This window comes from Bos indicus, chromosome 19 (genome assembly GCF_029378745.1).
Source record: "Bos indicus isolate NIAB-ARS_2022 breed Sahiwal x Tharparkar chromosome 19, NIAB-ARS_B.indTharparkar_mat_pri_1.0, whole genome shotgun sequence".
Lineage (NCBI taxonomy): Eukaryota > Metazoa > Chordata > Mammalia > Artiodactyla > Bovidae > Bos > Bos indicus.
The window spans coordinates 58382414-58403792 of record NC_091778.1 but is presented as its reverse complement, the minus strand read 5'-3'; the positions used below and the strand labels follow the sequence as shown (position 1 = coordinate 58403792).

The 21379-nt window shown below is 58.2% G+C and overlaps 1 protein-coding gene across 4 annotated transcripts in view; it reads left to right on the top strand.

Moving 5' to 3' along the window:
• KIF19 (kinesin family member 19) overlaps positions 1 to 21379 on the top strand; it is a 40797-nt gene that overhangs the window by 5905 nt on the left and 13513 nt on the right. For 2 of the 4 annotated variants that reach the window (XM_070774150.1, XM_070774147.1), the window contains exons 2-10: positions 913 to 993; positions 12369 to 12479; positions 13129 to 13216; positions 13500 to 13636; positions 14868 to 14993; positions 15346 to 15540; positions 17273 to 17419; positions 19051 to 19173; positions 20858 to 21023. In XM_070774150.1, the coding sequence (XP_070630251.1) occupies positions 913 to 993; positions 12369 to 12479; positions 13129 to 13216; positions 13500 to 13636; positions 14868 to 14993; positions 15346 to 15540; positions 17273 to 17419; positions 19051 to 19173; positions 20858 to 21023 (1174 nt within the window). The remainder of the gene's footprint in view (positions 1 to 912; positions 994 to 12368; positions 12480 to 13128; positions 13217 to 13499; positions 13637 to 14867; positions 14994 to 15345; positions 15541 to 17272; positions 17420 to 19050; positions 19174 to 20857; positions 21024 to 21379) is intronic. The other 2 variants (XM_070774149.1, XM_070774148.1) reach the window with 2 other exon arrangements.

Here is a 21379-nt window from a genome sequence, read left to right as displayed (position 1 = left end):
CTCAGTGATCCCAAGGCCAATGCGCCCTCCCAGCCCCTAACTTCTGAGATCTGGGGAAGCTCCTCCACCAGCAGGTGGGTGATGATGTAACTGAAGGATAAGGCAACCCCAGCAAGCCCCAGGCTCTGGAACATCCTGTCTGGCAGTTTAGAATTGTCTCTTTGCAAATGGCTTGCCTTGGCAGGTGTGGACAGAGGGGCTGCCCCTTCCATCTGTGGAGTTTGACTGAGGAGGCAGGAGGGCACTCTGACAATGAAGTGCCTCTGAGAGTGAAGGCTTCTTACCGGGCCTGCAGATGGCTAGTTATACCCACCCGCCCAGCAGGTGTTTCCCCTTGATCAGAAGAAGAAACACCTCCCCCTTCTTTTGGGGAGACCCACACCCAAGATGGGGACCCATCATCTCTCTCTGGCCGGAGGACGGAGAGAGGAGGGAGCCCCTGATGGCGCTGTCCTTGGGTAGGGATGTAGTCAGCACGAGGAGGGGAGGTTCCCTGGGCCTCCATCCCACCACCTGGCCGCCACGTGCAGCGCATCACTCACAGACGCACAGACAGGCTGCCCCGGTGCCAAGGGCTCCAAGTTCAAAGCCCAGGGGAGCTGCAGGTGCTTAATTCGGGCATGTGACTGATGCAGCCGGGAGGAGCAGACGGCTGTCTCCTCTGGGGCACAGGCTCCTGGGAAATTTATAGACACAGACACAGCCCACACGCTGTGGACCTGGTGCCCTCACCCTGGATGGTCGCCTTGAACCACCAAGTTTTCCTCAAGATGAACCGGGCGTGGCTGGCTGATCAGAGAGGAACCCACGGGGCTTGTCCGAGGGAAGGATCCTGGGGTCCTCTCATCCTTCTCTCAGGGGCCCAGCACAGCCCTCTCCATCTAATCCCGGGGGTCTGACCTCCCCTCCCAGGTGGCGCTCCGGATCCGGCCCATCAGCGTGGCAGAGCTGGAAGAAGGAGCCACCCTCATCGCCCACAAAGTGGACGAGCAGGTACATGGGGACTGTGGCCGGGAGCCGCAGAGCAAGGCAGGGGTCTGCTCTCATCTAGTGGGGGCAGGTACCTACTCACCTGGTGGAGGCAGGAATGACCCCTCCTCTACCCTCTGAGCTCTCGGTTGTACTATTGATAGCATCGTCAAAGAAACCACCGCCCTTCTTCCAGGAAGCCTCCCTAGATTGATCCAAAGAGAGCTAAAAGCTTCCCTGGTCCAGGGGGAAGTGAGCTGAGCCCTTTCATCCAGCCCGGAAAAAATTCACATACCTTCCATGTATTCATGGCTTAACTTCCCCACCTTAATGGATCTGCTCCCCATAGGGCATGTGTTCCTAGGGTCACCAGACTGTTCATGGTTTGCAGAGTCTTTGGATGTCTGTTTGCTCTCTCGGTCTTCCTGTCACTATTATGAGCTGGGCAGGGCAAGCTCCACCTCCACTTACACAAGAGACAATAAATATTTATCAAGTACCCACAACACACTGGGGATAGTGCTAGGAGCCAGGAAACCACGGTGAGCAGAAAAGACCCTGTCTTCCTTCCATGGCTTTCTTGTGATGAAACGTATGAGTGTGTAGCCAGCGAGGGCTGCAAAGAAATGTATGCTGCTGTGGGAGTAAGAGGGAACTTGACCTTGTCTCGGAGTCATGGAGGACTTCCCTGAGAAAGGATGCTTGAGCTGAAAATGCGGGATGAAGAGGAGCTCTTTAGGAGTGTGCTGAAGGGGGAATTTCAACCAGAGGGGCTTGTGTGTGAAAAGGCCCTGGGGTGAGAGAGGTGGTGGTACGCTTGGGTAACTTAGAAAAGGCCAGCGTGGCTCAGGCTGGAGAGAGCAGGGGTGAGAGGAGGCTGGAGGTGCGGGCAGGAGCCACATTGTCCCCCACGGCCGGGCTGTTTTCTGCTTGTTTGTTTGCTTGCTTTTAAAGGAAGGTTTTATTTTTGACATTTCAATCTTTTAAAAAATTTTTTTATTTTTGGCTGCATCGGGTCTTATGTGGGATCGTCATTGTAGAGCGCGGGCTTCCCTCTAGCTGTGGCCCCGGGGCTCAGCAGTTGCAGCACGCAGGCTTAGTTGTTCTGAAGCCTGTGGAATCTTAGTTCCCCAGCCAGGGATCAAACCTGTGTCCCCTGCATTGCAAGGTGGATTTTTAACCACTGGACCAGCAAGGAAGTCCCAGCCAGGATGTTTTTTGGGGTAGGCAGTTGAGGATCCAAGTGTGGGCTGGGGGTGGGCACCGTGGTGGGGGCAGCAAGGGCATTCTTGGTGCCTGGGTAGAGGCATCATGCTGCTCTAGCCTATGGGGACCCTGAAAGTGGCCACTTGCCTCCGGGAGCTCTGTAGCTGCTGCCGGCTTCTCCTGAGCTCCAGGGCTCATCAAAGCGGCAGAGTGTGCTGGGGAGCGGTCAGAGGAGTCGGGGTGGCCCCGCGTGGTGCAGAGAGAGACGCAAAGTGAGCACTTGCTGCCCTTGATCCTGGAAGGTGGACTCAGGAAGCCCGATGGCCATGATAAGAAGAGCACAGGCGGGCAACACAGCACGAGCTGCCGGCCTGCCCCTGGGGTTCCCACGAGCTGTGGGCATGGCGGAACTGGGTGGCACCAGCCTCCTGATCTCTCTTCCTCTGTTCCCCCTTGGAAAGGGGTAGCCTTCCTCAAAGACCTCAAGGAAAGCAGGGGAGGGCTGGGAGGCCCCACCTAAAGGCCAGCAGGAGCAGGATGTACGCACACAGCAGTCGTGCAGGGTGGGCTCTGCCTTCTACCAGCCGTGTGGCCTTGGCCAGGTTGCTTCCAGAAGCCTCAATTGCCTCCTCTGTGACTAACCCTTCCCTAAAGACTCTTTAGGGAGCGCACTGATGTGTGCACAGTGCTCCCCCAGATCCTGGGATGCAGTAGGCATTTAGTAGCTGTGAATTATCATCTGCTGGGCTTCCCTGATGGCTCAGATGGTAAAGAGTCTGCCTGCAGTGCAGGAGAGACCAGGGTTCGATCCCTGAGTTGGGAAGATCCCCTAGAGAAGGGAATGGCTACCCGCTCCGGTATTCTTGCCTGGAGCATTCCACAGACTGAGGAGCCTGGAGGGTTACTAGTTCATGGGATTGCAAAGAGTTGGACATTATTGAGCAACTAACACACACGTCATCTACTGTAAGTTCCCTACCTACTAAGGAGTTCCATCCCGAGAGCACATTCGTAAGTCCACTTTGTGCGTAAGTCCGACAAAGTTAGCCTAGGTACACAATTAACACCATTGGCTATGTAGTATTGTACTGTAATGGGGAAGGCAATGGCACCCCACTCCAGTATTCTTGCCTGGAAAATCCCACGGACGGAGGACCCTGGTGGGCCGCAGTCCATGGGGTCGCTAAGAGTTGGAAACGACTGAGCGACTTCACTTTCACTTTTCACTTTCATGCATTGGAGAAGGAAATGGCAACCACTCCAGTGTTCTTGCCTGGAGAATCCCAGGCACATGGGAGCCTGGTGGGCTGCCGTCTATGGGGTCACACAGAGTCGGACACGACTGAAGCGACTTAGCAACAGCAGCAGGAGCAGCATTGTACTGTAATAGGTTTATAATGCCTTTCACCCAAATAATATATTTAAAAACAAACACAAAAAACAAAGAAAGCCTTTTTAATCTGACAGTACGGTGCCTTGAAAAGGACAGTAGTGTGTACAGGGGCTGGCGAGGAGTGAACAAGCAAGAAGGGTTACTGACTGGAGGGGGCGAGGAGGTGGGAGATGGTGGAGCTGAAGGATCGTCAGCAGGAGGAGATGGAGGGCAGGCTGCAGTGTCATGCACGCCTGGCGCTGATGGCACAGGCTCCAGGTCCTTGCTGGAACCAGGTGTACCTTGGCATCTTTGAATGTTCGCACCTTGAAGGCTCAGTGTAGGGGACTTACTGGATTAGTGAGAGAAAGTGCCCGGGGTTCCTGGACTGGCTGATGAGAGGGGCCATCCATGAAGGGCCAGGGAGCTCCAGAGGAGAGCCCTCCTTCCCGGCAAGGCCACTCCCTGTTGGTCCCACGTGTCCCCAGGGCTGCAGGGACAAAGATGCTGTCTCTCTGCGCTGCTCCTGGCTCCCAGCCGGACTGGGGGCTGAGGACATTAACCGATGCTGATGGAAACGCTCTGGTCCAGGGCACAGCCCGTTGTGTGCCCACACACGGCAAACACAGGCTCCTTTCTGTCCCTGCCAGTAGAGAGGGAGGCTGGACTGAGCCTCCGAGAAGGTCCTGGGCTGGGCAGTGCCGATGGGCCTGCTCCTTTCTCGGCTTAGACATACAGAGGGTGGTCTAAGCGGCGTGGGCCCAGGACTCTCAATACGGACTCCAGGCCCTGCAGGGGGAGAACACTAGGCTTCTGCCCCCAGCATCTTCTCTCCCCACTGGGTTCAAAGATGCACTTGCCTGCGACTTCCCTGGCGGTCCAGTGGTTAAGACTCTGCCCTTCCCCTGCGTAGGAGTTTGATCTCTGGTCAGGTGACTAAGATAAAACAAGGATGCACTTGCCTGGCCTGCAGTTTGGGAGAAGCCACAGTGCGTGGCAGGCTGGGCACCTCTCAAAAACCAGCCACCACTCAAGTGCTCCATTCCTCTGACCAGTAAGACCCTGGGCGGCCGGAGGTAAAGACACACAAGTCCAAGAAGCAGAATGGCGGACTTCTCTGGTGGTCCAGTGGTTAAGACTTTACCTTCCAACGCAAGGGGCGTGAGTTCAACCCCTGGTTGGGGAAGTAAGATCTCACATGCCTCGAGGCCAAAATTTAAGAAAAGGGCAAACTCCCAGTCTGGCCAGGCCCTGCACCCTGACCTCCGTGGCTCTTTGGTGACCCCCCAGGGCTCGTCTATGTCCCTGGCCCCCCAGGCCTGCATCATTGACCCCGACAGGGCTCGGGGCTGCAGGCTTGACCAGCCTCACTGATGGGCCAGCTGTTCAGCTCCTCCTTCTTGAGGTGTAGAGCCTGGTGACTGGCAGGGAGAGCGTGGGAGCAACCCCAGCATAACACGGCCATGGAGCCGCTTCCCAGCAAAGGTGCCGCTGGCCCAGGCAGCCTGCACAACGCCCCGCCCCCACTAAAGAGACTTCTGCTTGGGAAGTAGACCTGCCCTTGACCCAGCGGCTTCCGTTGCCCGCTTGCTTGTGGCCCTTCCTCACAACCCAGCCCCACAGAGGGGCTCCCAGCCCAGTCTGCCCTGGCCTGGGCTTCTAGGCTCTTTCTTCCCTCTGTGGTGGAGGAGTTACTTGCCCCCGTGCTCGGGCCAGGGGGTGGGGAGCAACCCAGAGGTCACACTACTGAAGCCCGGCCCTTGGTGGTCAGCAGGGAGGCCGTGCTGTCAAAGCCTGCCAGTCGGCGGTCCTAGTGGGGAGAGGTGGGCCTAGGCGTCCGTCACCTGCTGGCATGAGGGGGGTCCCAGCACAGCCTTGCTTGGAGCTGGGGGTTGTTCTCCTGGGGCTGAGAGAGTCCGTGTTCCCCCCGCTTTGCAGAGGTGGACACGGGCAGGGCAGAGTGTCCTCTGCGGACCAGAGGCTGGTGCCTGCATTCTGAGGAAGCTGGAGCCAGGTTTGGATTTGTAAAGAGGAGGTTCGGGTGCCTGTGGTCTTACCTGCCCCACCCACCGCCCCCGGGGATGTTGATTTGGGTTGACGGTTGATTTGGGGCGTCATCATAGCGCTGTCAACACAATGCCTTCTTACATGTCTCCAGGGCTTCCCTGGTGGCGCTAGTGGTAAAGAACTCACCTGCCAATGCAGGAGACATAGGAGATACAGGTTCGAGCCCTGGGTCGGGAAGATCCCCTGAAAGAGGGCCTGGCAACCCACTCCAGTATTCTTGCCTGGAGCATCCCATGGACAGAGGAGCCTGGTGGGCAACAGTCCATAGGTTCACAAAGTCCGACACAACTGAAGCGACTTAGTATGCACACGTAGACGTCTCCAGGGTTCCTGGATGCCCAGCGCTCCCCAGTGCCTGGTGCGTGGTCGGGATTTAAGAGATGTTAGTTTATCTCAAGGGCTGACAGTCAGGATGGTTTCAGGCCCCGGAGATAAGTGAGACCCTGGCCCACCTCCTGCCCACCCGCTTCTGGCTTCAGGGCTTTCTGTCTGGTGGTCCCCAGTTGGTCACTGCCACATATATATGTTCGGGGAAGAGTCCAGTAGGAGCTCAGTCTCCTAGCATTGGGGGTTGGGACTAGACTCTGATGCCAGACCCTTCAGGGAGTGCCCCTGATGACTGTAAAGTGGGGGAGGGCAGCCTGAGAGGGCGGTGGGGCCCAGGAGTCCCAAGGCTGGAAAAAGAAGCTCCCAGAACAAAGAGCTTCCTTCTCCCCACCCCACCCCCACTGCCCCGAGGAGCCCACAGCCCACTGCCTCTCCCCTCAGCCTCCCCGACTGTGTTTATCTGCAGGATTTAAGTCACCTGCCCATATGCATAATCCCAGAATTAGCCTCAAAGCCCAACTGTCAACCTCCCTGTACCCCTGGGGGTCCTGTCTCAGGAGTCAGGCGAGGGGCTTCCTAGTCTCTGTTTTCTCATCAGAAAGCAGGATGTTAATAACCTGCTCTGCCAGGCCCTAGAGCTGTTGAGAGGATTAGAGCGATCCTGTGAGGGTGAGGCTATTGTGAAAGATAAATAGAGGATAAGATGACAGGTGCTGAGCGTCAGAATCCGTGAGTGTTGTTCGGGAGCCAGGGCGGCTTCAGTCTGCTCACTGCCCCAGGGGCAGGGCCTCCCTGCACGCCCACCGCCCACTGTCTGGTTGCTTCCCGGCTCTGTGACCCCAGAGGGCGGAGCCTGGTGGAGCGTGACTTGGGAGAGGATTTGGGGAGCCTTTCCCTCCGCCCTTAGCCACACCACCACGCATCTCCCCAGCCCACTCCCAGCCCCAGACAACCACTTTCCGTCTCTGTAGATTCGCCTGCTCTGGACAGTTCATGGAAACTGGGTCCTGAAATGTGTGGTTCTTCGTGTCTGACTGGTTTCACTGAGCATGTTTTCAGGGTTCATCCACGTTGTCGCCTGGGTCAGAGTGTCATTCCTTTTCGTGGCTGGATAGGATTCCATGCTGCTCTGCATCTGATCGACCTCTCCTCAGTTGAAGGACATTTGGCTTGTTTCCTATGTTTTGACTGTTATGAATAATGCCGCCAGGATGCAAGAATGCTTACACTTAGCGCCTGAATGGGTGCACGGCAAGCTGTGTGCTGTATTGTTGTGCTCAGCCATCTCTGACTCTGGGACCCCGTGGACTGTAGCCTGCCAGGCTCCTCTGTCCATGGGATTCTCCAGGTAAGGATACTGGAGTCGGTTGCCGTTTTCTCCTCCAGGGGATCTTCCAGACCCAGGGATCAAACTCGCGTCTCCCGCATTGGCAGATGGATTCTTTACCACTGAGCCACAGGAGCAATGGTTAAAAAGGCAGATCTGTGGGCCCAGTTCCCCAGAGTTTCTCATTCCGTGAATCTGGGCAATGCTGGGAATCTGCATTTCAGAGGCTTCCAGGAAGACGGTGATGAAGGGATCAGCAGACCCGCGAGAAAGGCAGCCCTGGACCATGTCGGTCACGCCTCTGCTTACCCAGGTCCTCACAGTCCTGTAGGAAGGTGGGGACCTGGCCAGGATATCAGCCAGGTGTGGCTCTGTTGGGAGCAGTTGGCTGGACCTCGGTGGCTTTATGAGCTCAGCATTCTAATCTTTTTTCATCTAGCCTCATGGCTGTCAGGGCCCTGTAACACCCTTCCTGGGATCAAGAATCTCCTTTCTTGAGTACCCACAGGATGGTACAACTAGAAATCTGACCAGCCATGAATTTTCCTTCTTAAAGAACAAACAAATGCAGAAACAGCTTTACAGAGGTGATATCCAGCTGGAATCCGGCTTTTGTTTTGCTGTGTCTGGTTTACAGCCCGAGAATAAAGGAGCTGTGGGCTTAGTAACCTGGACTGGAAATGATTCTCCTGAGCTAGGCACCCCCTCACATTCCTGTTCTCTGCTGGGGCTTCCCGAGCAGGTGAGGGGTGATGGGGTGATTTCTTCTCTCAAGGCTATGGCCCTGTGGGTCCTCCCTGACTTCTGGCCAGGGTGAACATGAGGCCCAGAGAGGTGGTGCAGTCTTCCCGGGGTCACCCAGCAGTCTGAAGCCTGAACCCAATTTGCACATCGCCCCCGGCTCAGAGAACTTCGCTGCCAGTTTGGTGGCTTGAGGGGGAACAGCGGTTTTCAAGCGGGGGTAATTGTGCTCCCCGGGGGGGCATGTGGCAATGTCACCCCTGGAGGAGGCAGTGCCAGGGCCTCCAGTGCCGGAGGGCTGCTGCCAACCATCCTACAACGCCCGGGACAATTCCCGCTCGCAGTGGTCCAGCCCAAAGCATCAGAAGCGCCAAGACTGAGGAACCCTGAGCCATCCACAGGCCAGAAAGACGTGGTTAGTGCTGCTCAGCTGATCAAAACCCCGCAGCTTAGCGCTGCTCAGCAGGAAGAAGTCCCCACACGCTTTGTTCCTGGTATTTCTCACCTAGGAGATGCTGGGGAGGAGCCTGGCACCTTCTGTGGCCCCATCTACAGATGACATGTCCCTCCCCCGAGTCTGAGGCCCCCCTAGATCCCCAATGGATCTTGGGTTTCCCGGCCCAAATCTAGAACTGTGCAAAGATCACAACTGGCCTTGAGTCAAGAATAGGTCTGGGTGTGGGGCAGTGAGGGCAGGGAGAGGGCAAGCCGGGGCCTCTGCAGAGTCAGGGGGCCTGGATCAGCGGAGACTGGGCCCTGCCATGTGCTGCCAGGCCCCAGCCACGCCTCCCACCCCACCCCCTGCCATATGGGGGGGCCCTGTGCCTCTTGTGTGGTCAACGTCCCCCTTGAAACCTCCCAGAGGCAGGTGTCCAGCATGCTACAGGTTGAACATGGACACCTAAGACTCAAGGATTTTGTGAAAGGACGCTCCCAGGCTGAGCCCACCGCCTCCGGGCTGAGGGAGGAGCCTGCCTCTGGGCAGGAGGTTGGGGGGTGATGTATCAGTTTCCAAGGCTGCTGGACCAAAATACCACAGTTGTTCAGTCACTCAGTCGTGTCCGACTCTTTGAGACCCCACGGACTGCAGCACGCCAGGCCTCCCTGTCCTTCACCATCTCCCGGAGTTCTCCCAAACTCTTGTGCATCGAGTCGGTGATGCCATCCAGTCATCTCATCCCCTGTCGTCCCCTTCTCCTCCTGCCTTCAATCTTTCCCAGCATCAGGGTCTTTTCTAAGGAGTCAGCTCTTTGTATCAGGTGGGCAAACTATTGGAGTTTCAACTTCAGCATCAGTCCTGCCAATGACTATTCAGGACTGATTTCCTTTCGGGTGGACTGGCTTGATCTCCTTCCCTCTACATGTGTTTGTGCCCTAATAGCCCCCTTTTATAAGGACACCACCGGACCTTATAAAAGGGCCACATCCTAACTCAGCTGATTACATCTGCAACAACGCTATTTCCAAATAAGGGCACACTCGGAGGGGCTGGGGAGTTGGACTTCAACATTTAAATCTGGTGTGGGGGGCACAGCTCAACCAAACAGAGGAGCATCCCCCCGCCAGGCCTCTGTTGTTCCAGAGGCGGGGACAGGAGGCCTGGTTAGGAGCCTGGGTCCTGGAACCCAGTGGCTTTGAATCCAGTGAGCTCTGTTGTTGGCAGTGCAGCCTTGGGTACCAGTCTGACTCCCCATTACAATCTTGCGATAATGAGGGCCTGCTCTAAGTTGTCGGAGAAGATGAGAAAGTGTGCAAAGCATTTAGCACTGCACATGGCCCCAGTGTGGCTTTATTTAGAAAGCTTTCCTTGGGGACTTCCCTGGTGGTCTAGTGATTAGGACTCTTGTGTTTCCACTGCAGAGGGGCGTGGGTTCAATCCCTGGTCAGGAAAGTTCCAGAAGCCACGAGGTGTAGCCAGAAGAAACAAAACATCCCCTGGGCCGATGCTGGGTGCCAGTCTGGGTGACTTTTTGGAGCTGCTTTGGGCAGGGGGGCGGGGTGGGCAACACGTGCTCACAGAGGGGCCCCTAGGTCTCCTTCTGTGGCCATCTTGGGTCTGTGCTCTCGGGATTCCTGGCAGTGAGAACAGGAGGAAAAGTTCCTGAGCTCTCGTTCCAACCCTGAGAACTGCTGGTGATTCTGCGCTGAGGCCAACTGCCCACAGCCTGCCTGTCACATCACGGCCTTGCTCGTGTGGCCCCCTTGACGCTTTCCCACCTCACGTTCCTCCGCCAGTTCTTGCTCATCCTTTAAGACTTGGTGCTGGGACTTCCCTGGTGGTCCAGTGGTTAAGACTCTGCATTTCCAGGGCAGGGGGCACAGGTTCAATTTCTGGTCAGGGAACTGAGATCCTGCTTGCTTCATGGCATGCCGGAAATTTTTTAAAAATAAAGTAGATATGCAACAAGGACTTACTTCCTGATGGCTCAGTTGATAAAGAATCTGCGTGTAGTGCAGGAGACCCTGGTTCAATCTCTGGTTCACGAAGATCCCCTGGAGAAGGAAATGGCAACCCATTCCTGTATTCTTGCCTGGAGAATTCCATGGACAGAGCAGCCTGGTGGGCTCCAGTCCATGGGGTCACAAGAGTCGAACACAACTTAGCAACTAAACCACCAAGCATCAGGGATTTACTGTATACCACAGGGAACTATATTAAATATCTTATTAAAAAAAAAGAGTTCTGGTACCTCCTCTTTCAGGAAGCCCTCCTGCAGTGGAAAAGCTGGGTCGTGTGCCCCCTCTCTGCACTCTGCCTGCCTCCCAGAACCCAGCGCTTGTTACTAAAATGGTCTGTTCCCCACTGTACTCTGAATGTCAGGCAGGAAATCACATCTCTCTCTGACCCGGAGGGTATCACTTAATGCCTGGGTTACATGCAAGGTGCCCAGCAGTTGTGGTCACTCGGCCCAAACTCACTGTGCTGCCTCCGTGGCAGCCCCGAGCACCCCACCCTCACCCCAGCCCTCCGCAGCTCAGCTCCAGTTCACCTGGCCGAGGGGCACAAGGGCTCCATTGTGTGCCCGAGTGGACAGGGAAGGGGGTGATGCTCTGAAGAGTGGGGTGCGGGCAGGGGTCCAGACAGATGGAGACCCAGACGAAGCCCTCTTTTAAGAGGGGCTCGTGGCAGCTGTGCTGACAGTGTCCTGATTCAGGAGGCTGGATGTCAAAGGAACCAGATGCCCACGGTGCCCATGAACTTGGCAGTGCCGAAGGTCATCTGAAGGTGATCAGTGGGGGATGGGCATCTGTGCAGGCTGCTCACCCTCCCCTGCACTGAAAGCCCCCAGAGGGTGCCCCTCGGGCCACTGGCGCTGCCGGTGTGCCCAGGAGCTCTGACACCGAGGGTGAGAGCCATGCAGCTGGTCAGGTTCCCTTGCATCCCTCTTCTGGGACACATGCCTGGGGACTTGTGGGCGGATATTTCTTCATTTGGGTCTGACACTTGATCAGGGCTCCTGCTGCTGGTATTAGGGCCCGAGCCAGGAAGTGGATCCTGGGAGAGGCTTACATGGCCCTGGGGCTGAAGCCCAGAGGAGGTGGCTGGAGACAGGTGTGCACCCCAGATACACTGCAGGCCCCAGTGCCCTGCACTCGACTCGCTGTGGCCACCCAGGCTTTAGCAGTCTGTGAGGGGGGCCGGGGCAGTGGCCTCCTCGTTTCCCTGCACAGAGCCCCAGCCCAGCCTGTCTGGGGCGTCTCCTCTCGTGACTCTGGAATCCCACCTGACTGACTAAGACCTCTGCGTGAGGGTCCCGGGCTCGGGCCTCCTGGGAAGCTGTCTTACCTCTTCCTTCTTCCCTCCACTGCAGGTCTCAGAGGAGGGCCCTGCTGGGACCTGGGAGATGGGGTGGGGTGTCTTTAGGCCGGTTTAGATGCCGTGAGCACCAGCGTGTACCTGCTGGGAGGAGCCTGGTGGGAGCCCCAAAGCTGCGGTCCTCCCAGCACCGGGGGCTCCTGAATCCTGGTGCTGGATGGGGGTGCACCCAGAGGGACCCCTATACATCTCCTGAGTCCACGGTACTGGACCGGGCTCCCAAATCAGCCTCCTCTGTCTGCCCCCCAGGGGCCAGCCTCAGTCCTTGTCTCCTCTCAAGCTCTCTTTGGGCCGTCACTGGCCCTGACTCCCCTGCTGACCCCGGAAGGGATCTCTGAGACCTTGGGGTGGTCCCAGGGCAGCCCGTCCGCTCAGTGTCTTGTCCTATGTTGAGACTTGGTTGACCTTGACCCTGGCGCTCCCAGACGCCATCCCTCTCTCATCCGGCCCCTCCCACTCCTTAAGGTCAGTGGTCAGTGTGGACATTGGGGTGGGCCTGGGGCTCCTGGGTGACTGCTCGCCTCCCCTTGGGACCTTTGCAGATGGTGGTTCTTATGGACCCAATGGAGGATCCCGATGACATCCTACGGGCGCACCGCTCCCGGGAGAAGTCCTACCTGTTCGACGTGGCCTTTGACTTCACTGCCACCCAGGTGAGGGGGCGCCTGGGCCTGGGGACACACGGGATCCCCTCTCTGCCCTCTGACTGACTTGAGAGGGAGCCCTTAGGGGACCCTGGCACCGAGCCCCAGGAGACCCTCCATCACTCACTCTCTCCCTGCCGCATCCCCACATACACACGCATGGGTGAGCCTGCATGGCGCATACAGAGCCGTCTGCGTGGACACACCACGGTCAGCACACAAATGCCACCCTCCACAGGGACCCACACAGCACTCCCCACAGGTGGCCCCTAGGGGAGCTGCAGGAAGGTGCTTGAAGCCCATCTGGTGCTGGGAGGGGCACCTCAGGGAAGCTGACACCCTCCCAGGGACCCCCATCTCACCCATCCGTGGATGCTCCAAGGAGCAGGTGTGAGGCGTCCTCTGGGCTGGGGGCTGGGAGCCAGCTGTTGGTGGGGAGGGTCTCAGGTGTCCTGAGCACTCTTGCAGGCTGGCATTCCCTGCCCCCCCGACCCATGGGGGGAAAGCAGAGACAGCCATCCCCCTTCCCACACCCACATCTCAGGGCCCGAGGGCTCCAAGGATGAAACTGCCTCTTGGGCATCAGGGTGAGCCCGTGGGCCCGTGTGCTCTGCCCTGGCTGTGCCCAGGGCCCTGATGGATCTCCTCTTTCCTACAGGAGATGGTGTATCAGGCCACCACCAAGAGCCTCATCGAAGGCGTCATCTCAGGCTACAATGCCACTGTCTTTGCCTATGGCCCCACAGGTGAGGGCGAGTGCCCCCAAGAATCAAGCTCCTCACCCTCTACCTCAGAGCTTGTCTGGCCCAGGCCGCAGCAGGAATCAAGGACATGGCCGATTGAAACTGCCCTCTCCCAGAGCCCTTTAGACCCAGAGCCCCACCCCCAGCCAAGGATGCCATCTTCTCCCCCTATCCCACCTCCCGGCCACCTGGGAGGCTCCAGCCTTGAGGACACCCCCAGGTTTGCCAGGGGCCCCCGTGCTCCCAGTCTCCATCCTGCTCACCCACCCACCCTGCTCTGCCCCAGGCTGCGGGAAAACCTACACCATGCTGGGCACAGACCACGAGCCCGGCATCTACGTTCGGACCCTCAACGACCTCTTCCGTGCCATCGAGGAGACCAGCGATGACATGGAATACGAGGTGTCCATGTCCTACCTGGAGGTGAGCCCTCGGCCCACCCCGTCCTGTGGGCTTGGGCCAGGAGGTCCACAGGCCCGGGCTGGTTTACCTCCCAGGGGTCAGGTCAGGGGGCAGTTTCCTGGGGGCGCTCGTCACGGCTGCTCTCACACGTGCATGTGGTCGGCCTGACTTTATAAAAACTCAGAGAGGTTAGGCAACTAGATAGCCACAGTTCCGCGGTCACACAGTAAGTGGGGGAACAGGAATTCAGACTCAGGACCCTGCGGCTTTAGAGCCGGGCCCTGCCCACTTGGCTACTCCAAAGCTACCTGGTCACTGCACACAGACCTCAGCCAGCCTCCCAGAGGCCATCCTCTGGACCCACTCCTCCACTTCCCTGGTGGCTCAGATGGTAAAGAATCTGCCTGCAATGCAGGAGACCCAGGCTTGGGAAGATCCCCTGGAGAAGGAAATGGCAACCCACTCCATTCTTGTCTGGAGAATCCCATGGACAGAGGAGCCTGGTGGGCTACAGTGCATGGGGTCTCAGAGAGTCGGACACGACTGAGCCAACCCTGTTTGCTTTGCCAGGCTACCTGTAGGCACTCTGTATATGTAGGTACAGGTGAGAATGTTACATACACAGACAGGCTTAGACCTGCCAGCCTTCTCCACCTTGACATAGCCCCCGATGCCCACCTGTGGGAGTGCTATCACTAGGCAATAGCAGATCAGTGTGGGTGGGGGCCCACAGAGGCCAGAAGCGGCGGGAGAGCCACTGGGCTAGGCTCCATCTGGCTCCTGGCCTCCCTGGCTCCCTCTGGAAGCTGATAATCTCCTGGGTGACAGCTCAGGAGGGGCAGCGAGGCATTGCTGCCAGCACCTGCTCCAGCCAGCATCATGTTGACTTAGACAGCAAAATGCACTTCGATGGCCGTGGCTAGGGAGGCTGGGTGAAGGTACCATAAGGGTTGCCTAGCAACCACCAGGGCTTGGCCATGGGTTAGGTCCTATCCTCTGCCTGGTGCCCGGCCGGCCTGCTACCTTCTGTACCGTTGGCTCTGGCAGCCCAGTATTTCCCCCCTGGATGCTGAAGCCCCCTTATGCCCACCCCATAGGAAGGAAGGAAGGGGTCCATCTCCTTAACCCAGGGTTTCCCTGAGAGGAGCCTGGAGCTCTCGGGAGGGATGGAGAGCCCGGCTGTTGCCTGAGCCTCCTGCTCTTGGTCTCCCGTTAACGTCTGTCCCCTGCCCCTCCCAACCGGTCCCATCAGATCTACAATGAGATGATCCGGGACCTGCTGAACCCTTCCCTGGGGTACCTGGAGCTGAGGGAAGACTCCAAGGGAGTGATCCAGGTGGCTGGAATCACTGAGGTCTCCACCATCAATGCCAAAGAGGCGAGTCTTGTGCAGCCAGTCGGGTAGTGGAGGACACTAATCTCTGTGTGTGGGGGTATGACCAGAGGCGGCAGGGCTCTGCAACCAGGGAGCCACTGCAGTTCAGGTGGCTGGAGCTGGGGCAGACACAGAGGACCCTGGATGACACGCCCCCGGCCACGCCGACCCTGGGGACCGGCCAGGCACCCAGCCTCCCAGTTGACAGACAGGCCCTGAACACTCGGCCCCCACAGCACACGGGCGGCTGACCCAGCCCTGCCTTGGGCCCCTTCCCAACCTCGCAGAGGCAGGACTGGGGAGCATCCCCACGGGCCCCCAGGAGTGGCCTCCCTGCTCTGCCCTGCCCACCCAGATCATGCAGCTGCTGATGAGGGGGAACCGGCAGAGGACCCAGGAGCCCACAGCCGCCAACCAGACGTCCTCGCGCTCCCACGCCGTGCTCCAGGTGGCCGTGCGCCAGCGCAGCCGGGTCAGGGACGTCCTGCAGGAGGTGCGGCAGGGCCGACTCTTCATGATCGACCTGGCTGGCTCTGAGCGGGCCTCCCAGGTGAGGCCGGCTCCCCCCGGGGCTGGGGGCAGAGCTTGGGGGTGCGGGGCAGGGAGGCTGGCCCACCCCGCTCCCCAAGGGGTGGAGTGGGGACTGTCTCAGGGAGGGCGGGAGTGGGGGGTGCTCCAGAGGGGCGGGCACTGAGGGATGTCACAGAGGACAGAAAGGATTGGCTGGGTTAGGGTACCCCAGGGAGATCCCCCCCCCCGCCAAGGGGCTGTTTTGTGGGAAGGGGCCTGGGAGTGTGAGGGTCTCTCCAGGGAAGAAAACAGTGTGTGTCCCAGAGGACCTGGGGAAACAGCCAGGAGAATGAACGGGCCCGGTGAGGAGCTGGCGCCCCGGGGAGACAATGTCCCCTGAGGGAGGGGACCCTGCCCACCACATCAGGGAGAGAAAAGAGCCTGCCACCCACTTGTCAGTGTTCGTCCCTCCCCATCGCCGTTTGCCCAGCCCTGCCACCCTGGCCCCCTCTTGTGGGCAAATTCAGAAGTTTCGTGGTCGCCTGAATCCATGGGCATCTCACCATTAGCACTGAGGCAAACGCAAGCACCAGGGAGAAGCAACAAGGGTTTCATGTTGGAACACGTGGGGTTGGTTTCCACAGGGTGGAGTGGGAGAAACACATTTTCTTTCCATAAAGGCCTGAGGGCTTCCTGGAGGAAGGGGGCGGGGAGCAGCCAGTGGGGAGAGGGTGTGCCCTGCAGCCACCCGATCCCAGCTTCACCAGGCTGGGCAGAGATGTCTCCCAAGGGTGGCAGAGCCTCCTGGGACTTGGTCCTGTCCTGCTCTTACATCCATTCATGCACAAATTCATGCATTTCCTAATGCACAGGTTTCCTTTTTTTAAAATATTTACTTATTATTTATTTATGTATCGGCTGCTTCGGGTCTTAGTAATGGCACATGGAATCTTTAGTTGCAGCATTCAAACTCTTAGCTGTGGATGTGGGACCTAGTTCCCTAACCAGGGATCGAACGCAGGCCCCCTGCATTGGGAGCGTGGAGTCTTAGACCCTGGAACCCCAGGGGGTTCCTCACACACCTTCTTATACACATATACACGCTGTCACATGTACACATGCAACTCACACACGCTCACACACCCTTCCCCACATACACGCAAACTTCCATCCTTCCCCTCTGGAGCCTGGCTCTCTCTCTAGAGCCGGGAGCCCACAGCCGTGAGGGCTCCCAGCTGAGCTGCCTGGGAAGTCGCGACCTCCCGCCATCTCGCCCTCGGCGCTGCCCTTAACTGTGCCAGCGGGTCAGTCCCCAGGCAGATGAAGAGCCAGGCTCTCAGCCCTCCGTGGGAGCGTCCTGTCCCCTGCTCTTGTCCAGCTTGCGTGCTCAGTTGCTTTGGTCGTGTCCAACTCTGTGACCCCATGGAGTGCAGCCCGCCAGGCTCCTCTGTCCATGAGATTTTCTAGGCAAGAGTATTGGAGTGGGTTGCCACGCCCTCCTCCAGAGAATCTCCTAGACCCAGGGATCGAACCGGCGTTTCCTGTGTCTCCTGCATTGCCAGGCAGGTTCTTTACCACTAGCACCCGCCTAGGAAGCCCCACTCTTGTCCAGAGACCTTCTTGTTCTCTGACCTTCTGGAATGCCCTCCCTGGGCAGAGGGCAGACCAGGTCCTCAGCGTCTCTTCCTTGCAGAGCCCTGGGGGATGGGGAGAGGGTTTACAACCCAGGATGGCCTGGGGTGGGGAGTCATACCTGCTGCTCGCGCCCCCAGACGCAGAACCGTGGGCAGCGCATGAAAGAGGGGGCCCACATCAACCGCTCGCTGCTGGCCCTGGGCAACTGCATCAATGCGCTCAGCGACAAGGCCACCAACAAGTACGTCAACTATCGCGACAGCAAGCTCACCCGCCTCCTGAAGGTACCAGCTGCCACCGGGCCTGGGCCCTGGGCACCGGGGTGGGGCTGCCAGCTGCACAGAGAGAAATACAGGATGTCCAGCTGCATGTGAATAAATAACGGATAAATAACGAAATCTGGTTTGGGTATCAGTATGTATGTCCCATGCCATCTTTGAGACATACTTATACTTTAAAAAAAGCTCACTCATCCAAATTTCAGATCTAAACTGGGTGTCCTGTGTGTTAGGGGTTTCCGGGTGGCTGAGGGGGTAAAAAAAAATCTGCCTGCAATGCAGGAGATGGGGGTTTGATTCCTGGGTCAGGAAGATCCCCTGGAGGAGGGCATGGCAACCCACGCCAGTACTCTTGCCTGGAGAATCCCATGGACAAAGGAGCCAGTCCACGGGGTCTAGAAGAGTCGGACATGGCTGAAGCGACTGAGCACGCGCTCGCCGGCCCCTGTTTGCGAACAGCGGGGAGGAAAAGAGGTTGCATCTGAGCATCTGACCGCCCCCCTCCCACCCAGGGCTGTGGATTTGAGGGAACTGGGAGTCATCTGGATTTGGGGGTTCAGGTGGACAGTCAGTCTCGTGGCTCCCAGAGGCTGCTGTTGTGGGGTGGGGGGCGCACTCCTGGCTGGTCTCTGAATGGACTGCTTCACCTCGCCACACCCAGTTCCTTTTTGGAGAGGAGGGAGCCATTCTGCATGATTTGTGGGATCTTAATTTCCCGACCAGGGACTGAACCCTGGGCCCTCAGTAGTGAAAGCATGGAGTTCTAACCACCAGATGGCCAGGGAATTCTCCTCAGTTCCTTTTATCGGGTAGCGTATCTGAGTTAGGGGGTCGTTAATCCCATTTGCAGACGAGGACACCGAGGCACCAAGAGGCTAAGTAACCTCCCCAAAGGCTCCCGCCAGTAAGTGCTGGATGGAGGGCCCCAGCAGAGGTCTGGCTGGGCTGATGGCAGAGCTGCAGGTGACCTAACGCCGGGCATCAGCCCGCCAGCATCACTGCACCTGCAGGCTGGGGGTGCGAGAGCCGGCTCCTGCCACCTAGAAACCGGAGGGAGCTGAGGGTTAGGGAGGTGAAGGAGCTTGCTTGAAGTTGCTCAGCTGGTCACTGCCACGCCCAAGGGCTTTGCCCCCAGGCCCCTGTAGCCCCGCACACTCTCTCCGTTGAAGAGGGCAGGGCTAAGCCCGGGACAAGGGAGGCAGTGGCCACAGGCCCAGTTCACTCCATCACCAGCCTCGCTCCAGCCAAGACAATGGCACCTTCCGCCGTCAGCAGACGGGGTGACCTGGATGGCCCGAGGAGATGGCGGAGAAGCCCAGGACCCCTCAGAGCTCCTCCCGCTCTGGTTCCAGCCAACCTTTCCTCGTCCTCATGTATATGAGCGGGGGAGGAGGAGAGCTGGGAGGCCCTGACTCAGATGCTGGAAATTTTCTAACATGAGCTTTGGAGAAGAAACGGAGAGGGAAGAAGCGGGGAGGCGGCAGAGGGGGCGGGAGGGCCCATGGGGTGCTCGGCACCAGCACCTGTGAGTGTGTGAGAGAGAGATGCACACACACGCCACGAGGGCGTCACGAGCGGGAAGCAGGGTCCAGGGAGGCAGCCCCCTGCTGACCGCCGCCCGCCCCCGGCCCGTCCAGGACTCCCTGGGGGGAAACAGCCGCACCGTGATGATCGCCCACATCAGCCCAGCGAGCAGCGCCTTCGAGGAGTCCCGGAACACCCTGACCTACGCCGGCCGGGCCAAGAGCATCAAGACCCGGGTGAGGGGCCCCTGCTCTGTGCCCCCAGGATCTGCCCTTCTGGGCCAAGATTCAAGCCCCCTGACTGACTCCAAGGCCTGCCACCCCCAGCCCCCCGAACACACACACTGGACTGAGCCGCCACTGATCTGGCCCCCTGTGGCTTGCCAGGAAGCCCACAGCTTCTGAGGGGCTCCTTCTCTTTTCAAACTTTATTTGGCCACGGTCAGTCTTTGTTGCTATGTGTGGGGTTTCTCTGGTTGCGGCGAACTGGGGGCTCCTCTCTAGTTGTGGCGACTGTGGTGGATTCTCTTGTGCGACGTGGGCTCTGGGGCATGTGGGCTCAGTAAGGGTGGCTTATGGGCTTAGTTGCCCCGTGGCGTGTGAGATCTTCCCAGACCAGACACCAAACCCATGTCCCCTGCATCGGCAGGCAGACTCTTAACCATCGGACCTCCAGGGAAGTCCCGGTCCTCCTCTTGCTCAAAGTCTGTGCTCATCCCCAAGGTCTGTGCCCCGAGCCCCACCATCCCCTTCCATCTTCTGTTTTCATCTTAAAAGATGCTCGTTCAGACCTTTACTCCTCCGAAGGCCCTAACCCCGACAGTTCCAATAGTGACTGTTACTGAGCACTTATACTGTGGGCCCTTTATCAGTTCAGGCAGGCGTTATTTCTGTCCTCATCTTACAGCCGAGGACAGTGAGGCTGAAGGGAGCTAAGCGGCTTCCCGGCTGGGGAGGAAGGGCACTGAGCTCTGCCCAGTTTTCAAGGTTTCCCTACATTTTCTGATCAGTGTGTTAGAATCCTGGCTATCTATGAGGTCATCTGGGCCCACCCATGTGAAGAGTCTAAGAACCTAACCAACATTCTCCTAACACAGCAGTTTTCCAGCTACTGTGTCAGGAGCTGGAAGCTTTATCTCTACTCTCTCCATTAAGTAACTTAATGGTGGGAAGAGACCCTTAAAAGAGCGAATTGATAGTTCAGAATATTATTAATAGCAGTCACGCCAACAGCAGGGAGGCCAGTGGGATCCCACGGACCTCTTTAGAGACCGTGAGTGGGAATCTGAAGGGTGAAGAGGAGACTCCAGAAGGGAGGGAGCAGTGAGGACAGAGGCTCCTAAGGCAGGGAGGAGGTGGTGTTGGCGGCAGAGGTGGGGTGAGGAGAATGCTTCCTCCACTGGAGCAGTGAGCCAGATGAAACTAGAGAGAGCAGTGTGCCTTCAACACCAAATGAAGGAATCAGGACATTCTCCCAGCAGTAGGGAGCCAATGAAGGTTGAGTGGCACAGAGAGCCGGGGCTTGGGGGCTGGGGGGTGGCACATAATTTTAGGAGTATGCCTCTGGTGGGGGCATGTAGTTTGATAGGTTGTAGGGTCGGAGGCAGGGCTTCCCTGGTAGCTCAGGTGGTAAAGAATCCGCCTGCAATGCAGGAGACCTGGGTTCAATCCCTGGGTTGAAGATCCCCTGGAGGAGGGCATGGCACCCACTCCAGTATTCTTGCCTGGAGAATCCCATGGACAGAGGAGCCCGCCAGGCTACAGTCCATGGGGTCACAGAGAGTCAGGCACAGCTGAGTGACTAAGCAGAGCATAGAACAGGGTTGGAGGCGAGGAGGTCATTACTGTCAACCAGCAGAAAAAGAGGGTCCCCACTGGCAGGCCCTGGCCCCCAGGTGACTGTACCCCGCCCCCTCCCCAGGTGAAGCGGAACCTGCTAAGCGTCTCCTACCACATCGCCCAGTACACGAACATCATTGCTGACCTGCGGGGCGAGATCCAGAGGCTCAAGCGCAAGATCGAGGAGCGGGGTGGGCGGAGCCCGGACCGAGCCCAGCTGGGGCGGGGCGACATCCGCCACATCCAGGGTGCGTGCGTGGGTCTCTGTGAGCCAGAACCCGTCTCCCGATGCCCCTCAGGGTGCTCTGCGGTCAGACAGTGCTGGCTTCAAAGCCGGACTTGGGCTCTTTCTGGCTGAGTAGCCTTTAAGCCACCCGTCCTTCAGCTGTCAAAGAGAATCGTGATCTCTGCCTCAGAGACCTCACCCGAGGATTCGGTGGTATCAGAGTGAGAGTCACCTGGGCATTTAGCTGTGTGGGGGCTTCACTCTGGGGACTGCAGTGAGGGCTGTCAGACTGGGCCTGGCATCGCCAGGAGGGATACGGTTCCCTTACAGATTTTCTGTACTTGCTTTGGTGATCTTGCAGCACATGGCAGTAAAGTG